The sequence below is a fragment of the Monodon monoceros genome, unplaced genomic scaffold (assembly GCF_005190385.1).
Source record: "Monodon monoceros isolate NGI ecotype Baffin Bay Population unplaced genomic scaffold, NGI_Narwhal_1 Super_Scaffold_21, whole genome shotgun sequence".
Taxonomy (NCBI): domain Eukaryota; kingdom Metazoa; phylum Chordata; class Mammalia; order Artiodactyla; family Monodontidae; genus Monodon; species Monodon monoceros.
The window spans coordinates 31568642-31593347 of record NW_021703778.1 but is presented as its reverse complement, the minus strand read 5'-3'; the positions used below and the strand labels follow the sequence as shown (position 1 = coordinate 31593347).

At 42.9% G+C, this 24706-nt stretch overlaps 1 protein-coding gene across 1 annotated transcript in view; it reads left to right on the top strand.

The window, feature by feature from the left end:
- The window catches only part of TRPM1 (transient receptor potential cation channel subfamily M member 1), an 81654-nt gene that overhangs the window by 54883 nt on the left and 2065 nt on the right, over window positions 1–24706 (top strand). Inside the window, exons 20-26 of the mRNA XM_029237934.1 lie at window positions 1262–1390; window positions 3729–3980; window positions 5078–5270; window positions 6824–6844; window positions 7611–7755; window positions 9458–9660; window positions 10603–10735. Of these exons, the coding sequence (XP_029093767.1) occupies window positions 1262–1390; window positions 3729–3980; window positions 5078–5270; window positions 6824–6844; window positions 7611–7755; window positions 9458–9660; window positions 10603–10735 (1076 nt within the window). The remainder of the gene's footprint in view (window positions 1–1261; window positions 1391–3728; window positions 3981–5077; window positions 5271–6823; window positions 6845–7610; window positions 7756–9457; window positions 9661–10602; window positions 10736–24706) is intronic.

The window sequence follows — 24706 nt, the reverse complement described above, 5'->3', positions numbered from 1 at the left end:
CACATCCTGGCACTGCCGTCCCATTAGTGACTGGGTGCGAGCAGGTGATGGGACGTGAGGGGCCAGGTCCAAAGCCATGGACAGGGTGATGGATGAGGAGGGCAGAAGGCAGAGGCAGAGCTCTGGGGCATGGCACCCAGCGGGCTGCATGGGGACCCAGGCCAGCTATAGCCTGGACACCCAACCTTTTGGCAGCCACATCTGGCGATACCACCAAAGCCACAGCTGCCCACCTGTTCTGGTCAGAACCAGCTGAGGACCAGGGAGATACCTGGCCTCCACAGATGCGTATGAAGAGGGCAGGGCCAGGGGGCTGATGAGCCTTGGGCATCTCCCCAGGGCCTCTAAATGCTGCCTCTGGATGTGGGGAGGGGGTCGCACATTTTATAGCTTGCCAGGGGTTCCCAGTGCAGCCCCACTTTGAGAACTCTTGCTCCAATCCTCCTGCAAAGACTAGATAGTGGATACATGGGATGCTACCTGTATCCTGGTAAAACTTAAACAATCAGGAGGGAGGCATCTTTAAAAAAAGGCTGCAAATCACAAATATAGTTGCTAGTATACACCCTCCCCCCACCTACCCAAGACTTTAGAAGGGGCCTGTACCCGTGGTGCGTACAGCTTCAGAGTGAATCAACCTCGGTCATCTTCAGACCACCTCCCTCCACCTCATATCTCACTCCCATATCCCTCCCAACTCTACATGCCACAAGGATAGGCACCCTGCTGTGGGCACAGCACATCACAGACATATCAGGGCTGACCGAGGGGCCTCAAGACAGGTGTGTGTACCTGGGAAGACACCTCATTGTCAGCCTCCTCCCTTCGAACCTCCCACATCCATCAGCAGTGGAAAGGTTCAAGAAGGAAATTTGCAAGGCAGGGAAGAGTCAGTAACATTTTCCAATTTCCAGGAATGTAGAGAGCACACCAGTCAACTACTAAAAGTTTCCCGACTCATCATAATTTCGTGCAACTTTATAATTTCCCCTTGGGGCTGATAGTAGCAACAAATACATCTTCATTTAGAGAACGGACTGTCAGTGCCCATATTGCACTAAAGTACAAAATGCCTCCCCATCTGCCTCAAAGTCCTCTGCCTGCACCGGTGATGTGAGTGGAAGTTTTCCTCTGAAGGATTCAGTGCATCTGGAAATGAAAATTTGTTTTAGAAGATGTGTCCACTTGTAAATAGGGTTTCGAAGCTTTTTTCAGGCGCATGTGACCTCCCCAGACACTGCTCACAGTTTCTGCCTTTCAGATATCTTACCTGGGTTACCTACTGCTGTTCAACTACGTCATCCTGGTGCGGATGGAGCGCTGGCCCTGCCTCCAGGAGTGGATCGTCATCTCCTACATCGTGAGCCTGGCCCTGGAGAAAATTCGGGAGGTGATGCTCCAAAGGCCTGTCCCAGCCCCACCCACCACTGACTTCAATTCAGATGTATCTTCTTTAAAAAAAAAAAAAAATTTTTTTTTTTTTTTTTTGGCCACAGGGCGTGTAGGATCTTAGTTCCCCAACCAGGGATCGGACCCATGCCCCCTGCAGTGGAAGCACAGAGTCTTAGCCACTGGACCGCCAGGGAAGTCCCCAGATGTAGCTCCTTATTTTAAAAACGTATTGTGCAAATCCCAAGTGCCATGGAACTTTTCTTTCGAGGTGTCACAATCTCAAGTTGATTCAGTTCCCTTGCTTGAGATTTATACACCTTCTGCTTCCAACTGAATTTGAACTTGGAAATCAAAACACAAGGCAGAATAGATGGTGTTTAGTAATAAAAATAAGTCTGAGTGCCTAGAAAAGCAGCATAAATGCTGCCAGGTACCTGAGACAAACCAATGACTCCAACTGGGTACAAATTTGGGCTCCGTTTTCTCAGAGCTGGAAGTAGAAAGGGAGATGTAGGAGATGACATTTCTCCTGTAACTCAGGACTTTGAACCACACTGTCCTCCCTCCAACCCAGAAGGGGATTCTTGTGCAAGGGGTTTATTAAAGGAGAGCTCCCAGGAGAGCAGAGAGAGGCAACAGGGTGACCAGGTCAGAAGAGGGGACGGGGCTGAGCAAGGTGTGGCTTCAGTGGAATCTGTCCCTGGCCTAATCCTGCAGGGAACTCTGAGTGTATTTAATACTGTAGAGTCTGTCCCACTTTGACCAAAGGGAACAGACTTTTGTACCCACATCAGCCAGCCATCAGCATCTCTGGGAAAGTGGCTGCAATTGCCCAAGGGGGCAGGTGGGAGCCAAACAGCGGCACCTGCAGCAGATGGGGGCTGGGCGCATCCACCTGGTGGAAGCCTCCAGTGCCTCTGGGCAGGCTGCCAGCGCAACTGCTGCAAACAGAGGGAACAGCATTTTCAAAGAAGTGTTGAAAAAGGACAGACACCATCTCTTGCAGACTCGTGTCACAGGAGACTTGAAACTAACATGTAACTTCGAGAGGGCAGCCCCTGCAGGCTGCAGAGGAAATATGGGCCAGGTCCTTTTCTTTCTAATATCACCTGCAAGTTTTAATCCTTTATATCAGCTTGTAAAGGAAAAGCTTATAGCCAAGAAAAAGTGAACTTGAGAAAGCACACAGCAGAATTTCATATTCTTTCTCCCACTGATAGAGAACCAATATTCTTATTTTGCAATCAGCAGTGACCCTTTCACTGAACTGAAAAATTATCACTGGCAACTTTTTCCCAGGAGAGCTAATTCGAGGCTGTCAGTCTGATGACAGCCCGAGAAACGCAGAGTGCCAAATCTAAAATGTTATAACCCATCTCCTACTACTCCTGTTTCTTTTCTAGCTGGGCTTCATTCAAACTTTGCCCACTTTACAACTGGGATTTCCCACGTGGCCTGCCGTGCCATCTCTAGGGACACCGTGAGCTCACTGAGCATCAGCCATATGCTGACACTGTTCTTTACCCCCAGTTATAGGAAAGAGGGTGGGCAGCCATCAGTCAGAGTGCACAGGTTGTTAAACTATTGCACGCCTTCTGGGTTGGCCCATAAATAGCCACCACCCCATCCCACCTCTGGAGCCCCCAGAACCTCCCCAGAGTCTCGGTAAGTAAAGGGGTACCACTTTTAAGACCCCCACCCTGCTGCACGCCATAGCTGCATACGTGGGGCTTGCTCTAAGTGTGCCCGTGCCTGCTGCTTGTTACATATTTTCAGGTTTACTCTGAGGAAGTGTCCCTTTAATCAGTGGTGATTTTGAAAGGGTAAGCTCTCAAGCAGGAGAAAATCAAGTTCAGCTTTCCCCTGACTTCCCATCTCTGAGTTACAAAGCAATTTTGGCTGATAAACATTTCCCATCCCGGTTCTGCCATCTCCCCTGGGTGGACTGCCCCTCTGTGGGACCACACAGGTTTATCTCTGCTCTAGAGTTTTCCTCCTGGACTAACTCTGGAACGTGGGCTCACAGGCAAGTGTCCAGAGAATTAGAAAAGGGATCAAAAGGCAGCTACTTTAATTACAGCCAGAGGGACATAATTTAGAAGGCATTTCCTGAGAGTTTGTGAAACCCTGACTCTAGGCATACAGAGGATTTTGTGGAATTTCCCTTTCTAGATATGTTTTTCTGCCTGAGAAGATTAGTACTTAGAAGTCTTGAGCAGGAAAGGGGACCAGATGCCCTGGAATGCCGCTCCAGTCCTAATGTCCCTAGATTCTAAGAAGACAAGCCTTCCAATACCACACTCCCTTGTTTTTTGTTCTTTGGCATTTCTTTATAGATCCTCATGTCAGAACCCGGTAAACTCAGCCAGAAAATAAAAGTTTGGCTTCAGGAATATTGGAACATCACAGACCTCGTGGCCATTTCCATGTTCATGATTGGAGCCATCCTCCGCCTACAGAAGCAGCCCTACATGGGCTATGGCCGCGTGATCTACTGCGTGGATATCATCTTCTGGTACATCCGTGTCCTGGACATCTTTGGTGTCAACAAGTATCTGGGACCCTACGTGATGATGATCGGAAAGATGGTTAGTCCTGACGCCCCGTGAGTAACTACAGACACCGAGACTGTGGTTAGGACCTGAGGCCAGGCCTCCAGCGTGGCTCTGTTGCATTTCATTTGACCTTTCCCTTGCAGTTGGTTTCCTACAGGAAATGTTCTTTGCTTTAAGATACATAGTTCTTCTACATACTGACAATTTAATTAAATCCAATTGATGCACATGAGGTTGAGGGCCTACTGTAGGTACATGTATTTCTGGCAATAACCCGATACATAACCTCCTAACGTGCAGTAGAAGCCAGAGACAAAGGGGGCCCGGGGTCACCCTCCCCTACCCCTACTCCAGACAGTCTTCCAGCTCATGTGCTGTGGCATGGAGTGCGCACAGGCAATTCGTGTGATGAGGTCAAGACAAATCCATGGCAACATTTACTCCAGAACAGGCCATAAAATATGAAACTAAAAATGAACCAGCAGATCATCCTTACATCACTTAAAATAGCCCAAATGTTGGGACTGGTCCCAGAAGAAAGGAAGTCTTCCAAGCTTAGGAATAACTCTTTGTAGGGCAAGTGGTTTTGAGCAAAGGGATATATGGTTGAGCTAATCCCAGCCAGGGCCCTCATCTTCAGGGATGTTCAAAATTAAGAATTATGTGAGGTCAGTATCCATAGTAACCAGAGCATTTCGCACTGTAACTAACTACTGACTGTTTGTATAATGAATGAATATCAGTATGTGCTCTCAACTCACGATCTCATTACCTCCTTAGATATCTACTGCTCTTACTCCTTAGTTTCCCTCACAAATTCCTATATTTTCCATAATTGTTCCCTTTCTCCATTTGCAGTTGTAGTTACTAGAGGAATTTATTTATGGGTAACAATAGAGGAGAGGAAAGATTGAGAGCATGAGATGAGAATGGCAATGTTCTAGAATAAGGTGTATGCGTTGCATGAAGTACAAGAATCAGTAGCCCATGGATGGGATGGAGGGAGGGAAAAGAAGCTTCCTGCATCCTACTTAAGCACTCATAAAGTCTTTGAGGAGCACAGTGGAATGAACCAGGTGAACTTGGCCCATGAGTCAAGACAGTAAGAGGCCCATTTCCTCTCTCCTCAGATGATTGACATGCTGTATTTTGTGGTCATCATGCTGGTGGTGTTGATGAGTTTCGGGGTAGCCCGTCAAGCCATTTTGCATCCAGATGAGGAGCCTTCTTGGAAACTGGCCCGAAACATCTTCTACATGCCCTACTGGATGATCTACGGAGAGGTGTTTGCAGACCAGATAGACCGTAAGAATAGAATTCATAGTAAGGTTCTCTTCCCTGCTTCCCAAGGCAGATGATCAGTTCCAAATTAATGGAAGAGCCTGTGTTAATTTGGGAATAAAGTATTTTTTATTCTGCCATAGGCATCAAATTATTTTATGAAGAAATCAATGCAGATTATGAAATACAGAGTTTTGAGACATCGGTCCTGTCTTCTACTCTGAGAACCACTAACTGGAATTCTGAGTCTTACATCCCTTGAGCATGTCCTACACATGAATGTAGTCCCAATGCCAACATCCTAATTTTTCTTCAACCTGAATCTTTTTCTGCCCTGAGATAGAGCTGGTAGTGTTATTTCAGTCAAATGAGACAGTGACTATTGCCATGTGTCATCCTCTTCTTCAAGCTTCAAAACCCATTTTCCACATAGCTATCCATTTCCTCTTCACTCCTGGAGTGATATTTTTGTATTATCAGCAGTATTCTGGATGTTAGCAGAGGAAATGAGCTGCAATCCTGCATGGATTTCTGGGGAATGCAGGCCCCAGCTCTGCCCAGGCTGAGCTGGTAGGTCACAGTGTCTCTTGTGTTGTAGGGAAGTGAAGTTCAAATGCTCTTATGCTATTTCGCCCAGACAGTTACGGCATCACCAATGAACGAGCATCTTCAGACCTATTTTCATGTTAGTACCAATATCTTAATTTGCATGTTGTGCTCTGTCAAAAAGCACCAGGTACAATAGCATGGCTGCTGCTTCCAGTAGAAGCAGAAGCTTCTTGAGAATAGAAGGTTCTGAACATCCTTGCCTTGTAGGAAATGCAGGGTTGTTTGGTATATCTCCACTAAGTGAGACTGATAACCAGTTGCACAATGCCTTCCACCTACTGGCTTTCATCACGTGATTCAGGACACATCCTTATCATGAGTATCTCAGGGTCAATTAGCGAATGTGTTTGTAGCTTGGTAAACCAGAACGTAAAAACCTAATTTGGTTTCAAAGGAATATTAGCTTCAGTAAACATACATAAATGCTAAAAGTCCCTGGATCCAGACGTAAGTTGTAATATTTTTATTTTTTTTATTAAATTGGGTAACAAGAGAAGACGAAGAGGCAAACTTGAGGCTATTTTCAGTAACACCGTGAAATGTAGGTTTTCAATTCTTGGTCTGATTATTTCATAATAATTTTGTATTTATTTGTGCTTATGATGTGTTTGTGTTGGGATACAGGGAATGCTTGATTGGTCAACCTACATGGTAAAATGATCATCTGTTAGTAGCCTCTTGTCTTTTTCACAGTTTTTTTCACTAGTGAGTTTTACTATTGCTTATGACGTGGTAAAATAAATATTCATGAAATATATATACATATATTTCCTATAATTAATAATGTATAAAATTCTCCTAAGCAGATCACTGTTTCCAAGTGTGAATCTGTAATTCCCAAGCTTGAACACTTTACATTTCTTGACAGCAAAACAGTTCTTGTGTTGTTCATCATTTGTTTGACTTTTCTCTCAACTGTCTTATTTTTTTCTTCCTTCCCGTCAAAACTAAAAAAAATAAAATGCTGCTTTCCAATCACTCTATAGTCTACGCCATGGAAATCAATCGTAAGTTTATGCATAATTGATGACTCTAGTCCATGAAATGTGTGTATTAATTAGTTTCTTCCTCAGCTAATTACCAATAGTCTTATACCAGTTTCAAATATTTCTCTTGTTTTCTGGTGTCGGTACTTTTGTAAACGATAAGGAAGTGAAAAGTAAATAGACAATAAATTCATGGATATTACTTCACTAATTACTGTTGAGATCATCCTATCTTTTTCGTCAGAAAATAAGTCCCATATGATCAAAGTGGCATTTCAAATGAGCAGAGAGAGAAAAGATTCTTTTTCAAACATCACTCAGAACAGTCAGTTAATGGATTGGAGGCTAGAGGGGATCCGTACCTCCTACCTCACAATAAAATTATTTTCAAAGTTAATGTACAAATGACCAAGAAGACAACATAAGTTAATGTTAAATAATTAGAAGACCCAATCACTTTCTAATGGATAACAGTAAAGAAACCATAGACGCATAGATAGGTGCGTCTGCTTAGAAATGAAGAACTTCTGTATATGACAAACACAACACAGAAATGAGAAAATGTTTACAAATATAACAAGTTAAGAATGACTATCTGTGAGTGCAGAAATGAGTTCCTTATCTCCTTTGTATGAATTGATATTTTTCACATGGAAAATTATTGTTTATGAAATCAGAAAAAAAACATAGTAAAAAAGAAATAGGTCCTTTAATAGCATAGGTCAGTTTATTTATTCTTTTCATTCTATGTAAAAGTCAAGCACAAAAAGACAGACTCTCGTTTCAGCTCCTTGTGGTGACAACCAGTACGATGAGGAGGGCAAGCGGCTCCCTCCCTGCATCCCGGGCGCCTGGCTCACGCCCGCCATCATGGCTTGCTACCTGCTAGTGGCCAACATCCTGCTCGTGAACTTGCTCATCGCCGTTTTCAAGTGCGTGTCACCGCTGATGACCGTATATTTGTTATTTATTATTTTACAGATTTTCAGTGTAATCTCAGAAATCTCCCAGGCTGCCCAGGATTTACATGGAATTCCACTAGGGCTTTCAAATGCGTAGAATTTTTCACAACGTTTTTTTGTTCAACCGTAATCAGCCTTCATGTATTCCTAAATCAAGAGTTGACACTTAAATACATTTAAATTCAATCTTGGTTAGTATTTTAACACTTTTGGCATGGTTTACTTATTTATTTATTATTTTATTTTATTATTATTTGTTTTGGCGGTACGCGGGCCTCTCACTGTTGTGGCCTCTCCCGTTGTGGAGCACAGGCTCCGGACGCGCAGGCTCAGCGGCCATGGCTCACGGGCCCAGCTGCTCCACGACATGTGGGATCCTCCCAGACCGGGGCACGAACCCGCGTCCCCTGCATCGGCAGGCGGACTCTCAACCACTGTGCCACCAGGGAAGCCCCTTGGCATGTATTTTAATCTAATGAAAATATTTTCTTAGACGAAAGTCTCCTGAGACAGAGAAGATTTATCAAACTGAGCCTTGAATTCATTATCAGAGGCACAGAAAGCAAAGTTAATTTCATAGGCTGTGACAATTACTGTACTATTATATGAAATATTTTTCTTATCACTTACCGAATAGAAGATAAAATGGCCTAAGAAAGAAAAGGCTTAAAATCCACAATCAAATTTCTTGTAAAACTTGCCCCTTTTGTCATGATATGTTGAGGATGTGACCATGCTTAATAAATGTTGGAAAAATTTATTTTAGTTTCTAAGATGAAAAATATAAGGGAAAAATCCTTCACAGAAATATAGACTTTCAGAGCTGACCAGGGCATTGGAGAGAATCTGGTTACACTCCGGACTTGACAGATGAGAAAATGAAGGTTGACAGAGGTTAACTGACTTTTCTAAGGTCCCCGTGTAGACAACACGCCTGATCAGGATTCCAACAATTCTAGGCTTACTGCCTCCCATTGGAAACTCAAAGAAGACAAAGACTGTACCTACCCAACATCCAAAATAACCCACCTTCAATCAAAATGTTCAGTAATTAATCAACTCGGTTCCAAAAAAATGTAGTCAGCTAGTTGACTGAATTTAAAGTTTAAATACTTCAAAATGCTTAGTGGGATGGCTCATACCTTTAAATATATGAAATAAAATTTCCTGAGCAGTCAGTAGACTGTGGTGTGGTTTTGCAAGAAAGCAGTGGGTAGCAATTTCAATACACTTAATTATTTATATGAGTAAAACGTCCTTGAATGTTGGTAAGCTACGCTGATAGATAAACCAAAAGACAGGTCATTCAGAGTCAGTACTAACTCGTGGAATGACCCCAAAAGGCCACTTCATTGCATATTTTCAATTCAGTGTGAGTAATTCTGATTGCCCTGGGAAATCACAATTAAAAGTAATACAACTGGGCTTCCCTGGTGGCGCAGTGGTTGAGAGTCTGCCTGCCGATGCAGGGGACACGGGTTCGTGCCCCGGTCCGGGAAGATCCCACGTGCTGTGGAGCAGCTAGGCCCGTGAGCCATGGCCGCTGAGCCTGCACGTCCGGAGCCTGTGCTCCGCAACGGGAGAGGCCACAACGGTGAAATGCCCGCGTACCGCAAAAAAAAAAAAAAAAAAAAAAGTAATACAACTAACTAAACATGTATTCTTTTTAAAGCAATACCTTCTTTGAAGTAAAGTCAATATCCAACCAAGTGTGGAAATTCCAGCGTTATCAGCTGATTATGACATTTCACGACCGGCCAGTCTTGCCTCCACCGATGATCATTTTAAGCCACGTCTATATAATCGTTATGCGTCTCAGCCGCCACTGCAGGAAGAAAAGGGAAGCGGACCAAGACGAACAGGATCGTGGATTGAGTATGCGCAGGACTCTTTCATTTCTATCTTGGGCTAATCTAGAAAGACTATTCTAATTGGATACCTGCATGGAAATCTCCTTAAACTACTTAAATGTGTGAAAACACAGCACTCTATCCACATGCTATTCTTTGCAGAATGCTTCTCATTTTATGCTGATTTTATTCTAGTTTTGTTCATTTATTAGTAATTCATATCACTGGAAGTCCACTCATGAAGAGATGAGAAATTGAGACAGTTCGTGAAAATAACTTTTCTCTATAAAGCCAATGTTCTTTTCAAAATGTTTTTATACATATAAATTTATTTATTTATTTATTTTTGGCTGCGTTGGGTTCTTGTTGCTGCGCGAGGGCTTTCTCTCTAGTTGCGGCGGGTGGTGGTACTCTTCTTTGCGGCGCGTGGGCTTCTCATTGCGGTGGCTTCTCTTGGTGCGGAGCACGGGCTCTAGAGCACAGGCTCAGTAGTTGTGGCATACGGGCTTAGTTGCTCCGCGGCATGTGGGACCTTCCCAGACTAGGGCTCGAACCCGTGTCCCCTGCGTTGGCAGCCAGATTATTAACCACTGCACCACCAGCGACGTCCTCAAAATGCTTTTAGTGTGTTGCATGTAAAGAGAATGGGAAAATACTCCTGTCCACTTGACTCTATCCATAAAATACATGCAAAACCTTTTCCAGAAAATCATACTTGGTTTCGCTTTCCAAATAGCTGTAATTTGGATTTTTGTGTTAAAAAGTGAGCCGTTTAGCTCCACCAGAAATATCAATATGATCGCCGCATATTACAAGGAGTCTTTGTGTGATATAACCAGTGGCAGGAGCAGGGCGCTGCCTGCAACGGGTGGGGAAGGGAGCTTGGTTAAAGGCGGGCTGTGAAATTCGAAAGGGTGCATCTACCTGGCTGGTTTCTCACGTGGCAACCGCTTCTGCCTTTGCACAGAGCTGTTTCTCAGCGACGAGGAGCTGAAGAGGCTGCACGAGTTTGAAGAGCAGTGTGTCCGGGAGCATTTCCAGGAGAAGGAGGACGAGCAGCAGTCGTCCAGCGAGGAGCGCATTCGTGTCACCTGTGAGAGGTGCGCCTGGGGCGTGGCCACCGCGGGGCGCGGGGTGCAGGGCCAAAGGGTGCGGCTCCTCCGTCCTGTCTAAGCGGAATGCCAAGTCCATTTACACATTCACTCCCAGTTCTGTTGACTCAGCGTTGGCTTTTGAACGTGTTCCCCACCCCCCAAAGTAGTGTGAAAGTTCCAAACGATGGTTATATATTGTATATAGAATTGAATGATGACATTTATCACAAATATTCCAGGCCAAAACCAAACCAAAACAAACAAAACCCTAATGGTTCTTGCCCGCCCCCAAACTGGGCGCTTTTACAATACAATACATGGAGAGAACCGTCAGGTGCAGGGCTGTGTAACTGCTGGGGACGTTTCTCCACGCCCTTGACATATGTTGTTGCCTTGGCCAAGTGTGGTCGGCCCCGGCTTGACCTCCTGATCCTGACTTGTGCTCTCCTTGCACCTTCCCAACACCTTTCCAACCTCACGGAGCAGAGGTACAGGAGGGGCAGAGGCGTCTGTCTTGGGTACCCAGCAAGATCAGCAGCATCAAGATGTCAGTGCTTACTACGTGGGGAATGGACGGCTTGCCTGTATGGGGCAGTGAGTAAATGAGCAGAGGAGGGCAGGTCAGAGAGGAACAGAAAGGGTGATGTGTTCCATACTTCATAGTATTGCTTTTCCTGCGGCTGCAAACTGCAGAGCAACCAGCAAAGGTAGACGGGAACGATCAACCCACACTGGAGACATTTTTTGAATCATAATTTTTGAGAACGTTGGTCACTTCATAAAAGCAACTGAAGCTTGTTAAAGAGCATGAGAATTGATAAAACGTTGTTCCAAAGAGTTTAATCAACAATGCATGTAGAAGGATGAGCGTGGCGAGGGAGACGTGCCTAAGGGGATTCCAGAGCATCATTCTATCCTGGAGTCTTCAGCATTAAAGTTTTCTGATACCGTGTATATCGTCTGATATACGTGTGTATATCGAGAAACATAAAAACATGGTAGGACTTCAAGAGAATATTTCAGCACATATTTCCCAATCAGGGGCCCCAGCAATTATAGCAGAATTCACGATACACCGTGAAATCTTCGTGGTGGGTGTTCAGGCCAGTGCCTCCACCTCAGCCCACAGGAGGGATGATGCCCCCGGCAGCTGCAGAGCTCTACCCCTCCCACCCTCCTAGACCTAGTCAACTTGCAATCCTACCAGCCAAACTCAAAGGTTATCTGCACCAACCTTCGGCCTTAATAAGGTATATTTTCAATAAAACTTTGGAACAGTTCTTTGCTATTTTACTGGTAATGACTAACCTTTCAAGATATAACCATGATTTCATTACGAGAAAGATAAAGTGCCCCCATCTTGATAACCTAACTTCCACTTTCTAGGTAGACATTAACTTGAATGGAATCACAGGCGTAATTTACCATGGGTGGAAATGGTATTCTCTTTCACCCTGCCTCCTCCCCTCCTCCCTTCCCAGAGCAGTGTTTGGATTTTTACCCTTTTTGGACCAAGGCTCCAGGGATGTGGTTGTCAGGTCGCTACCAAATTGCATTTTCCCCTTGGGGCTCCGAGCACACGTAAGAGGAATGAAAGTGCGCAGGGCGGTAAAAGCAGGCTACTTCCCGTTTGCCTTGGCTGAGCTCCCCGGGGGTGACGGGAGCACATTCCTGCCCCTCCGGTTCCCTTTGTTGACTCTTTCTTGGCTGAATCATAGGTGAACGCCAGAGACAGAAGGAGGAGGTCCGGAAAAGGGAGCTTTCCATCACCCTTAACCAGGACCTCTGGGGAGCAAGAGATGGTGGGAGAATGGGAAGAATTAGTTATTTCTACCTAACTGTTGGCACCAGTGATGACTTTTTTTCTTTTCTTTTATTGAAGTATAGTTGATTTACAATGTTGTGTTAGTTTCAGGTGTACAGCAAAGTGATTCAGTTATACATATACATATATCCACTCTTTTTCAGATTCTTTTCCCATATAGGTTATCACAGAATATTGAGTAGAGTTCCCTGTCCTATAAAGTAGGTCCTTGTAGGTTATCTGTTTTATATACAGTAATGTGTATATGTTAATCCCAAATTCCTAATTTATCTACTTTTTCTGTAGTCACTTTTTTTTTTAATTGAAGTATAGTTGATCTACAATGTTTCGGGTGTACAGCGAATTGGTTCTGTTATAGTGGTTCCATCATACATATATATACATACATATATATATATAAATTCTTTTTCAGATTCTTTTTCCTCATAGGTTATTACAAGATGTCAAATATAGTTCCCTGTGTTATACAGTAGGTGCTTGTCACTTATCTATTCTCTACATAATAATGTGTATCTGTTAATCCCCAATACTTAATTTATCCCTCCCACCAGTGATTACTTTTAAAATCAAATTTTTGAGTACTCAGATGTCTCTGCCACTTCTTTAATCTTCCTTATAGATTTGCTTGCTTTCATTTTCTGTGTCACCATTTGCCGTTTGATGATTTTCCTGTTCTTCTCTCAGTGGGACCGGCTCCAGCACCATGCGGACGGCAGGGTCTGGTTAGGGGTTAGCGTCAGTGATCAACACCGTTGGTGTTTTTCCCTTCCTGACCTCCCTGTGGTCCAGGCACCTTGCAAAACCTGGGCCAGTGATTTGCAAACGTGTTCACACCGGAAGTTTACATACGTGTCGTGCTCCTCCATGCAGGGTGCTTTGAGGGCTTAGGTTCAGGAACCAAATTCATGGCTTTCCCCTATTGCTTGGAAAGGTATATATAAAATTCTACCAAACTAACCATTTAATAGAATTTCAACATTTTGTAAATTCCAACATTCAGTCCCTCAAGAAGAGATGTACCATGTGACTCAGTTTTTAGCTAACACAGCGCTGGTTGCAGCCGGGCATTTAACCCAAAGCCCCAGCCACCGGCCCACTTAGCTGTCTCAAGGCACCGCCCTCAGGCTTTTCCTCCCAAAACGTCCCCCCGGGGCTCCATGAATAGCACCACTGCCATCTCATTCAGCAAGACAGTCACTGGCAAAGCATTTGGAGTCCTCCCTCTTCTGCACTAACAATCCCCAAGTCGGATAACTTCCCCTCACGTATAAATCATGGTCCACCCACATCTTTCCTTCTCTACCCTCAGCACCTGAGTACAAGCCAGCATCATTTTTCACTTGGGTTCTTGCAGCTGTCCCCTCAGAAATCAGTCCTCGGAATTCAGTCCTGATCTTTCAGTCCATTTTACACCAGAGAGACTCTAACCAGCCCCCACAGCCCCCATCACCAGCTCGCCTGAAAAGCCCCCTCAGTGGCTCCCACTGCTCCTGGGCCCATGAGGCCCTGCCATCCGTCCAGCCGCACCCTGGACTGTCCGCCCCTCATGCTCAGTCCTCCAGTCTTGCTGGCCCTCTTCCACCCCCTCAAAGCCACTGCTTTCTTCCTGCCGCAGGGACTTTGCACATCCTCTTCCCTCCACCTGCTCATCTTTTGGAACTCTGCCCAAATGCCAATTCCTTCTGGCAAACTTCCCTGACCGCTTCACACCTTAGTAGACTAGGTCAGGGCTCTTGGAGTCTAAGCCCCACGAAGGCAGGGACCAGCTACAAATTCCACTCACCACGGTGTTCCCAGAGCCTGCACATGGCCACGTTAGCAGGAGCTCGATTTTTTGGAATGAATGAATGACTCCAAAGTTTGTCTCTTGATTTGAATGCAACTTTCTGTCCTGACCTCCATGAGTTCCCTCCTGGAATATCAAATAGGAAACCAACAATGCTCCCTCTGGATTCAAAACTTTGGTTTTACTCTTAGGGATGAGGAATAACCTCAGTATGCAAATGATTCTGGTCCCTGTAAAAGGAAGGATCCTTCAGATCAGTAAGATCAAAACAAGAGTTGGTGTTGGTACATGTTGTCTCTTTACCCAAAGGCATAATATCAAATAAGCAAGAGGGCTGGTGCGGGGACAACATTTACAAATAACTTCCCAGCACGACCAAGGTAGAACTGGTCAACCTAAACATTCTATTCTCGTCTCACCAGTTTAATAACTGGTAACAAGTATCCCTATCAATTGGAGCTTGAAGCCCACCTCTGTGTCTCTCGCAAACCCACTGTCGAACACACCTTTCTTTTTGTGCTTTGGCATCCCCATCACTGGTCCACAGGTTCCAGAGCAATTGAGTTGGAAAGAATCCTTTCTGACAAAACTTTGTTAGATATTCAGCTTCCTTTTCTCGAACAATGAGAATTATGTAATCCAGTGTGTTTACCTTTTTTCATGGCTTCAAGGAAGCTTAGCACCAAACTTAATATTTAATTATAACAAGTGTATTATTGTAAGGTTTGGGAATGTGTGGTGTATATTGCTCTCCTTATCTCCTCTACTCTTTCATATATTTTATAACATTTACATAAATTTATTTTCTATGTCTGATATTTCAAAGTATGCAGGATATAACTCATAAATCACACATTTTAAATGCAGTTGGTCCTATACTTAAGGAGCTATAGGTCGTAGAGTAGCCAAACCTATAATAGCAGGCTCTGATTCCCCCAAAACCCTCTGGGTTAAGTGGTTTCTTGTCATATTTGTGGATCTGGGTTAAGGTCTTGGGTTTCCTGTCAGCTTGATGGGAAATCAGCAGTTGATCTTGAGATCTTCTTTGGCGTCCTCTTTCCAAGTGACCAGGAAGAGAAGATTATGGTAAGAAAGACCCTGAAAAGAAAGACAAGGACAGAAACAAGACAGTAATTAGAAAAAGACCTGAAAGAAAGATCAGTCTTAGAAAGGAGGTGGTGATTCCTCTGATGGAGAGAAAGCCATCCAAAGACACACACGTAGGGATGGAGAAGGTTGGGGAAGAGCTCACCTGAATGCCTTAATCTTATAAATTAATAAGAGCCAAGGGTGCTTGGATGATGGGGGAGGGGTGGGATGAAGTGGTGGAGTTTTGACATGCCTAGTAAATGACAATCTTGTCCCTTACCTGACTCTGAAAGCCAATTCAGAGAAAGACGCCGACATCAGACAGAGGTTAAAATCTCAGCTTTATTAGTAATAAATGTTGTGCTAGAGGGTGTGGTCCAGTTCTTGCCAAATGCACACCCCAGAGGTAGATGTCCCCACCCAGTCACAGGCAGCACCAGCAGCCTGCAGGCCTCCCTTCTTCCCTGCTAAGCTTACCGTTCGACCTAGACAAAGTGAGAATCCACGCATCCTGCAGGCAGCTGGCTCCCAAAGAGAGAGAGAGAAGCATACTCATGTCCTGGTCCCCAAACTCCAGCCAGAAAATTAATTCTCTCAAGAGTAAATGAGGGACTTTCCTGGTGGCGCAGTGGTTAAGAATTCGCTGCCAATGCAGGGGACACAGGTTCGAGCCGTGGTCTGGGAAAATCCCACATGCTGCGGAGCAACTAAGCCCATGAGCCACAACTACTGAGCCCGCATGCCACAACTACTGAAGCCCGCACGCCTAGAGCCCGTGCTCCCCGACAAGAGAAGCCACCGCAATGAGAAGCCCATGCACCGCAACAAACGGTAGCCCCCACTCACCGCAACTAGAGAAAGCCCGCGCGCAGCAACAAAGACCCAACACAACCAAAAATAAATTTATTTTTTAAAAGAAGAGTAAATGAAAGGCTGAATCACCCAATTGACCAAATGAAACTCAAATGAAAAAAAAAATGAAAGCAATATAAGAGACCTATGGGATAATATAAAACGTGCCAATCTATACATAATAGGGATCCTGGAAGGAGAAGAAAGAGAAATGGGAATTGAAAATGTATTTGAAGAACTTACGGGCTCTCACATGTATTAATGTTGATTTTGTCAGGGATTGCATTCTGTGTTCTAGTGAACAGGCCCTTCCTTCTACACAAAGCAAGTGCGTGACTCTGAGTACACTAATTATTGTCATTTGTTAAATGGATATGATTGAGCTGTAGCCAGATTGACTGATGCATCTTTACTAAAGTGCATGTAACAACACAAAAAATAAAAAAAAGAATACTCTGCCTGGTAAGAGTGTTGTGTGCCTGAGGCCTTGGGCCAAGCAGTATCAGTTTGGTCAAATAGTTTATGCTAACAATATGATTCATGGTGAATGCCTGCTTTTTCCTGGGGATCTGGAGTCCGAACAGCTGAGATAAATCATGCTGGCACTGCATGTCTACATGACTGATCCCCAGTAAAAACCCTGGACACCAAGGCTCAGGTGAGCTCCTCTAGTTCCCTGGTTGCACATCTTATCACAAATCATTGCTCAGAGAATTAAGCACATCCACGCAACTCCCCTGGGAAAGAAGTTTTGGAAACTTGCACCTGGTTTCTCCTGGAAATCATGCCCCACACATCTTTCCCTTTTCTCTCTTTTAATTTCTATCCTTTTACTTCAATAAACCACAGCCACAAGTGTAATAACAATAAAAAAATAAAAAAATTATGGCTGAAAACTTCCAAAACCTAAAGAAGGAAACAGATATCCAGATACAGAAAGCAAGCACAGAAGGTCCCTAACAAGATAAACCCAAACAGACCTGCACCAAGACATATTATAATAAAAATGGCAAAAGTTAAAGAGAGGATTCTGAAGGCAGAAAGAGAAAAACAAAGAGTTAATTACAAGGGAAACCCCATAAGGCTATCAGCTTATTTCTCTGCAGAAATGTTGCAGGCCAGAAGGGAGTGGCAAGATATATTCAAAGTCATGAAAGGGAAAATTCTGCAACCTAGGAATACTCTACCCAGCAAGATTATCAATTAGAATAGAAGGAGAGAGAAAGAATTTCTCTGACAAGCAAAAACTAAAAGAATACAGCGATATCAAACCTGTCCTACAGGAAATATTGAAAGGTCTTCTCTAAATAGAAAAGAAGTAAGAATCTATGCGAAAGAGAAAATCACAATTAGAAAGTAAACCACTTAAGTAAGCCAGTACACAGATTAAATGAAACGCTGGAGAGAGGCCAGGAGTTTTACAGTCATGGAAAATTCCGGCACGTAAGAAGAAGCAATAAGAATGGTGGAAAGGAACCCGCCCAGCAACATTACAGACTTGAAGCCAGTAGGGAGGATTTGAGTTCACCTTGAGGGAAAATGCAGTAGGAAAGTTGCTAGCCAAGAGATTGCCTGGTGGGAATAATAGCAACCCAGCTGTGACTTTGTATTGGGCCAAGTCAGTGTGGCTCCGTGACTCTCATAGGTGACCGTGACATACTATAGCCCAAGGGCGAGGATGCAGAAAATGAGTGATGCATGAGGCACAGCAACAGGGAGGTTGATGGGACCTTGCGGGTACCATGGTGATGTCAGGGTTTGCAAATGGCAGCATAAACATATTACATCGCCTCCAGCCACCATTTATTCCTGCCCAGCCCTGGAGTCCTAGTCGTGATAGATGAAGGCTTAGGGATTGTCACTACTGTGTTGGAAGTAAGGGAGAGACAACCCAGGATATATCAATAAAAGCTTCACTGAGTGCCTGACCCGAGTCTGGCCAGAGTAGAGAACATAGTCAGAAAAGGCTAATGATTTAGATGATCTGAATTCTAGAAACCAAGGAGGTCTGAGGTGTGGCAATGTTGGTGTGTATAAATGATGCAGCATAGAGGTAGAATCCCAGAGAGCTTAATATTCTTTCAGCAACTACTCAGACTTTTGCTTACTAAAAAGAATGAGGACAGAAGATTTAAGACTTGAGTCTTGTTCTTTGTTTAGTCTTTCACATATAAAAACTCCGTAAGTAAGCACAACCAGGTTCTACCCTGGCTGTTCTCTCTACAATTACTAAACTTAAAAGGCAGCCCCATATGAAGAAGCAGATGGAAATTAAAATAGCTGAATGTAGAATTTGGACAGGATGAGACAGCTTTATGATCTATAGACCTGAAATTAAATGACAGGGTAGGAATAGTCTTAAAACTCAATATAGGCGACCATGGGATCTTGAAACATGGATTTCGTCAAGTATGAACTGGACCTTGTTGCTCCACTAACATTAAGTTTTTGTGTTAACTTTTAACTCTGTCATTAAGGAAATGTTCCCATGTAATTTATGAGATGCCTGGCAGGTAAAGGGTGATTGTTGCACGTGAAAAGATGACTGTACATAAAACAAGTTTTAATAACTGGCTTACTACAGAGCGCCCAACATCTATGTTCTGTTCTTAGGAAAGACACACAGGACTCTTACCTTGAGAACGTGAATTTGGACATTATATTTAATAGATCAGAGTCTATGAAAGTCCAATAAAGTTATTCCCTACATAGGCATATATTCTCTTGGAAGTCACTACAGAAGTTCCACAAATTTTATAGATTGTCGTGCCTATTATTTGAATGGAATAGAAAACATTATTCACAGTGCCTTAACAAAAATGCATTTTAGTTAAACTCCTTTCAGGTTTAGTGGTATAAGATTCAAAATCAAAACCCCTAGGTACTAGATATACTGAGATACGGATAAAAAATACTTGAAGATTTGTAACCACCCCTACTCATATGGTCACGTCATTCTATACCTGTTCAGCACCTAGAGTTCAGGGAGTACTTTCACTGAAAAGGTTTTGAAACTAAACTGAAACTGAAATCACAGCCCACAGAAAGCATCCATAAAAGATAAAAAATGATAAACTGGATTTCATCAAAATAAAAATCTTTCGCTCTACAAAAGACACTGCTAGAACAATGGAAAACAAGGTACAGACTGGGAGAAAACATATGCAAATCATACATTTGCTGTAGGACTTGGGTACAGAATATCTAAAGAACTCTCAAAACAATAATAAGGGGGAAGTGACCCAATGAAAAATGGGCCAAAGATCAGAAGAGACACACCGGGGAAAACATAAGTTTGGCAAGTAAGTATATGAATCTATGTTCAACATTATTAGTTATTAGTAAAATGCAAGTTAAAACTACGATGAGATACTTCTACACACATATTACAGTAGCTAAAAGTTTTAAATATCAGTAATACCAAGTGCCAAAAATGACACTGAGTACCTGCTGGTACACATATACTGCTCATGGGAATATAAATTCTGAAAAATGGTCTGGTAGTTCCTTTTTTTTATTGAAGTCTAATTGATTTACAATGTGTTAATTTCTGCTGTACAGCAAAGAGACTCAGATATATATATATATATATATATATATATATATATATATATATATACACATTCTTTTTTTATATTCTTTTCCATTATGGTTTATCTCAGGATATTGAATATAGTTCCCTGCACTATACAGTAAGACCTCGGTGCTTATCCATTCTATATGTAATATTATAGTTTGCATCTGCTAATCCCAAACTCCCAATCCATCTGTTCCCCACACCCCCCACTTTGGCAACTACAAGTCTGTTTTCTATGCCTGTGAGTCTGTTTCTGCTTCAGAGATAGGTTCATTTGTGTCATATTTTAGATTCCACATATAAGTGATATCGTGTGATATTTGTCTTTCTCTGTCAGATGTACTTCGCTTAGTATCATAATCTCTAGGTCCATCCAATTCACTACAAAATAACTCAATTTCGTTTCTTTTTATGGCTGAGTAATACTCCATTGCATATATGTGCACCACACCTTCTCTATGCACTCACCTGTCGATGGACACTTAGGCTGCTTCCACGTCCTGGCTACTGTGAGTAGCGCTGCAGTGACCACTGGGGTGCGTGTACTTTTTTGAAGTATATTTTTCTCCAGATACATGCTTAGGAGTGGGATGCTGGGTCATATGGTAGCTCTACTTTTAGTTTTATGAGGACCCTCCATGCTGTTCTCCATAGTGGCTGCACCAGTTCGCATTCCCACCAGCAGTGCAGGAGGCTCCCTTTCCTCCACACCCTCTCCAGCATTGATTTGGCAGTTTCTTAGAAAGTTAAACACACACTCATCATATGAACCGCTCCTAGGTATTTATCCCAGAGAAATGAAAACTTATTGGTTCAGCCACTCTGGGAGCCAGTATGGAGTTTCCTCAGAAAATTAAAGATACAGCTACCCTACAATCTAGCAATCCCGCTTCTGGGTATTTATCCAAAGGAAATGAAAACAGGTTACCAAAGAGACATATGCACCCCATGTTTATGGCAGCATTATTCACAAGAGCCAAGATATAGAAACAACCTAAGTGTTCGTCCATATCGTGTAATACTACTCAGCAATGAAAAGGAACAAACAACACATGCAACAACTTGCGTGAATGTCAAAGACATTATGCAGAAAGAAGCCAGTCTCAAAAAGTTACCTACTGTATGATTCTCTTTATTTGACGTTCTCAGAAATATAAAACTATAGGGATGAAGAACTGATCAGTGGTTGCTAGGATTAAGGGTAGGGGAGGGTGTGACAACAAAGATTTAGCACAAGGGAGTTTCGAGGGGTGGTAGAATTACTCTGGATCCTGATCATGACATTGGTTATAGAAATTTATACATGTTAATATCCATAGAACTGTACACCAAAATAAAAAATAGTCAATTTACTGTATGACAGTTTAAAAAAGAAAACATGATGTTAGAAATATGACGTATTAGAAATATGTCGTTTAGACGAAATCAACTTTATTTAATGGGAAAGCCAAACAAATCGCTTTGGACCTAGAACAGTTTTTTGTTCTGTGCTGAAAAATTATTTCATTCTGTGCCTAAAGGAATGCAGAATTAAGATGTCACAAGTTAGGGACTTTCCTGGTGGCACAGTGGTTAAGTATCCACCTGCCAATGCAGGGGACAGGGGTTTGAGCCCTGGTCTGGGAAGATCCCACATGCCGTGCAGCAACTAAGGCCATGTGCCACAACTACTGAGCCTGTGCTCTAGAGCCCGCAAGCCACAACTACTGAAGCCCATGAGCCACAACTACTGAAGCCTACGCGCCTAGAGCCCGTGCTCCGCAACGAGAAGCCACTGCAATGAAGAGCCTGCACACCACAATGAAGAGTAGCCCCCACCCACCGCAACTACAGAAAGCCCATGAGCAGCAGCGATGACCCAATGCAGCCAAAAATAAAAAATAAATTAAAAAAAAAAATGTCACAAGTTTGGAAAGCTCATATCTCACTATGAGCTCTGTCATAAATGATAAATTTCTCTTATATGTTTTCCTGCCATTCAGTGTGTCAGTAGATATGGGGCTCTTGTCAAATTGCTTCCTACAGAGCCTCTCTTTCCCCATCTGAGATGGAAATCTCTCCTTGGATTTCCATCTACAGATGTCATGTCAAGGTTTGTGAAACATGTCTAAGTCATTGTGGGAAGTCACAGAACAAGGCTGACATGGGAGATAGTTCCTCATGCATCCTTTTTGTTAAGCATTCCAGATCGAAGTGAACTTCACCTCAGTTTTTTTTTTCTTTCTTCTTTCACACATACTCTAGAAACTCAACACGACTTCCCTTGATTTGGCGTAGCTGTCTAAAATGTGCTGTCTCCACCTGGTTGCTGTTTACGACGAGCTTGAAATAGCACCTGACAATTTTTCTTAACCTAAACCACATCGTGAAGCTTTGTTTCTTCCACAGCTTCAAACTAAGGGGGTGGCAGTAGGGATGGGACATTTATGGGACACCTAAAGAGGGGTCCTACACGGAGCTTGAAAACCTATTCAACGCAGGGGGGAGGGAGGTTAGGGAGGTGTAAAGGAGACAGAATCAGATGAGTTTGAGGTTTCCTTTTTCTGTGTGAGTGGCCAACAATGCTGTTATCTGGATTAGGTCACACAGGGAAAAAAACAGGCAGAGAATTATAAAAGATTTGAGAGGAAATATACGTATCTATATTTTACCAGCTTATTTATTTTTAAAAGTTTGCACAGCTGCTTTAATCTCTAAATGTTGTGTTTGTTAAAGGAGTTCAAGTCTGTTCCAGAGGCAATGCGGTTTTTAACACAAAAGGAATGAATCCTTGGGGCAGTAGATTTGAAGTGAGCAAGGAGACATGACATTTAACAGAGAAAACCAAGTTGGACTTGAAGTCATGGAAAATTAAGAGTGCAAAGTTCTTCTGATGGTCCCTGAAATACAGGACAGAGAACACTTAGAACCTGTTGTCGGGTTCCCTATGGTAGGGAAGCTTTTTTTTTTTTTTAATTTATTGAAGTATAGTTAATTTACAAACTAACACAATGTTGTGTTGGTTTCAGGTGTATAGCAAAGCGATTCAGTTATACATACACATATATATGTTTTCCCTTATAGCTTATTACAGAATATTGAGTAGAGTTCCCTGTGCTCTACAGCAGGTCCATGTTGATTATCTATTTTAAATACAGTAGTGTGCATCTGTTAATCCCAGTAGGGAAGCTTTTAAAGAAGTAAGTCACGTCTCCTCATACATGGTGAATTTGGCGAAGTTGGTCCTCCTGGTGGCAAACTTCCAGGAAGCCAGACCCTTCCTGATCAGATGATGTGATTTCCTAAGGGACATAAAAATAGTCCTCTCCCCATGAAAAGGGTTAAGAATGGAAGCCAAGGACCCTCCCACACAATGGAGCGCAGCTGTCAATGTGGCCAACAGAAGTAGAACATGTGCAAAAGCAGTTCTGGGAGAATGTAGGACAAGGTAGCTGCAGAAGCAGCAGAGTGGGGAGAGCACAGGAGATGCAGTCGGGCGGAGGGCGGAAACGGTGCAAGAAGAGCAGCAGGTAATCAGGAAGTAGAGGAGAGGAAAGCAAGCGCAGGTGAGGGATTTTAGAAGGATATGCAGAGAGGGTAGCAAAGCCATATTAGACACAGACTCGAAGCAAACTGGGTGACCTTAAAGTCTGCCTATACATTTCCACAGAAAGATAAAAGGTGGGCAAGAAGCAACAGATAACAAAAGTACAAAGTGTTTGCCTTCACCCACGGATGAGCTTGTGAACAGACCACCACACTGCCGGGTGCAGAGGGTCCAGAGGCTCTCAGTGGGAGCCAGGATCCCCTCTGCCTGGCTACCCCAGGACAAATTCAACTTTTAGAAGGTAGTCCCAGGTCCTGGGCGTAACTTGCTGCCTTTTAGAGTTAAATTTCATAAGCCGATGGAAAGAATTCATACTGTATGTATTCCTGAAATATAAAATATAGTCTACACCAGCAGGCTTTAGTTCAGGCAACACTATGGTCTCATAGGCTACTGCCTGATCTTCTAGGAGTTAAAAAAATCTAACAGCAGATATCTATAATCTGTCATGCTCTTTCTTTCTTACAACCCCATAAGGGAATACCAATTATTAAATATAGCAAACAATTTAAAGTTACTGGTATTCTTCAGATGATTTAATGACCTCTTGTCCCTGAAGTAAACCATCTGATAATCTGAACTTAATTTTTTGTTTTTAAAATTTATTTCATTGAAGTATAGTTTACAATGTTGTGTTAATTTCTTCTTACAGCAAATTGATTTAGTTTTACATATATATATATATTCTTTTCCATTATGGTTTATCCAGGATATTGGATGTAGTTCCCTGTGCTATACAGTAGGACCTTGTTGTTTATCCATCCTATATATAACAGTTTGCATCTGCTAATCCCAAACTCGCAATCCATCCCTCCCCCACCCTCCCTCCCCTTTGGCAACCACAAGTCTGTTCCCTATGTCTGTTGGTCTGCTTCTCTTTCATAGATAAGTTCATTTGTGTCATAATTAGATTCCACATATAAGTGGTATCATATGGTATTTGTCTTTCTCAGTCTGATTTACTTAACTTAGTTATGATATTCTGTAGATCCATCCATGTTGCTGTAAATGGCCTTATTTCATTATTTTCATGGCTGAGTAATATTCCGTTGTATGTATATATATATATATATATACACCACATCTTCTTTATCCATTCCTCTCTTGATGGACATTTAGGTTGCTTCCATGTCTTGGCTATTGTGAATAATACTGCTGTGAACATAGGGGTCTTTTCAAATTACAGTTTTCTCTGGATATATGCCCAGGAGTGGGATTGCTGGGTCATATGGTAGTTCTATATTTAGTTTTTTAAAGAACCT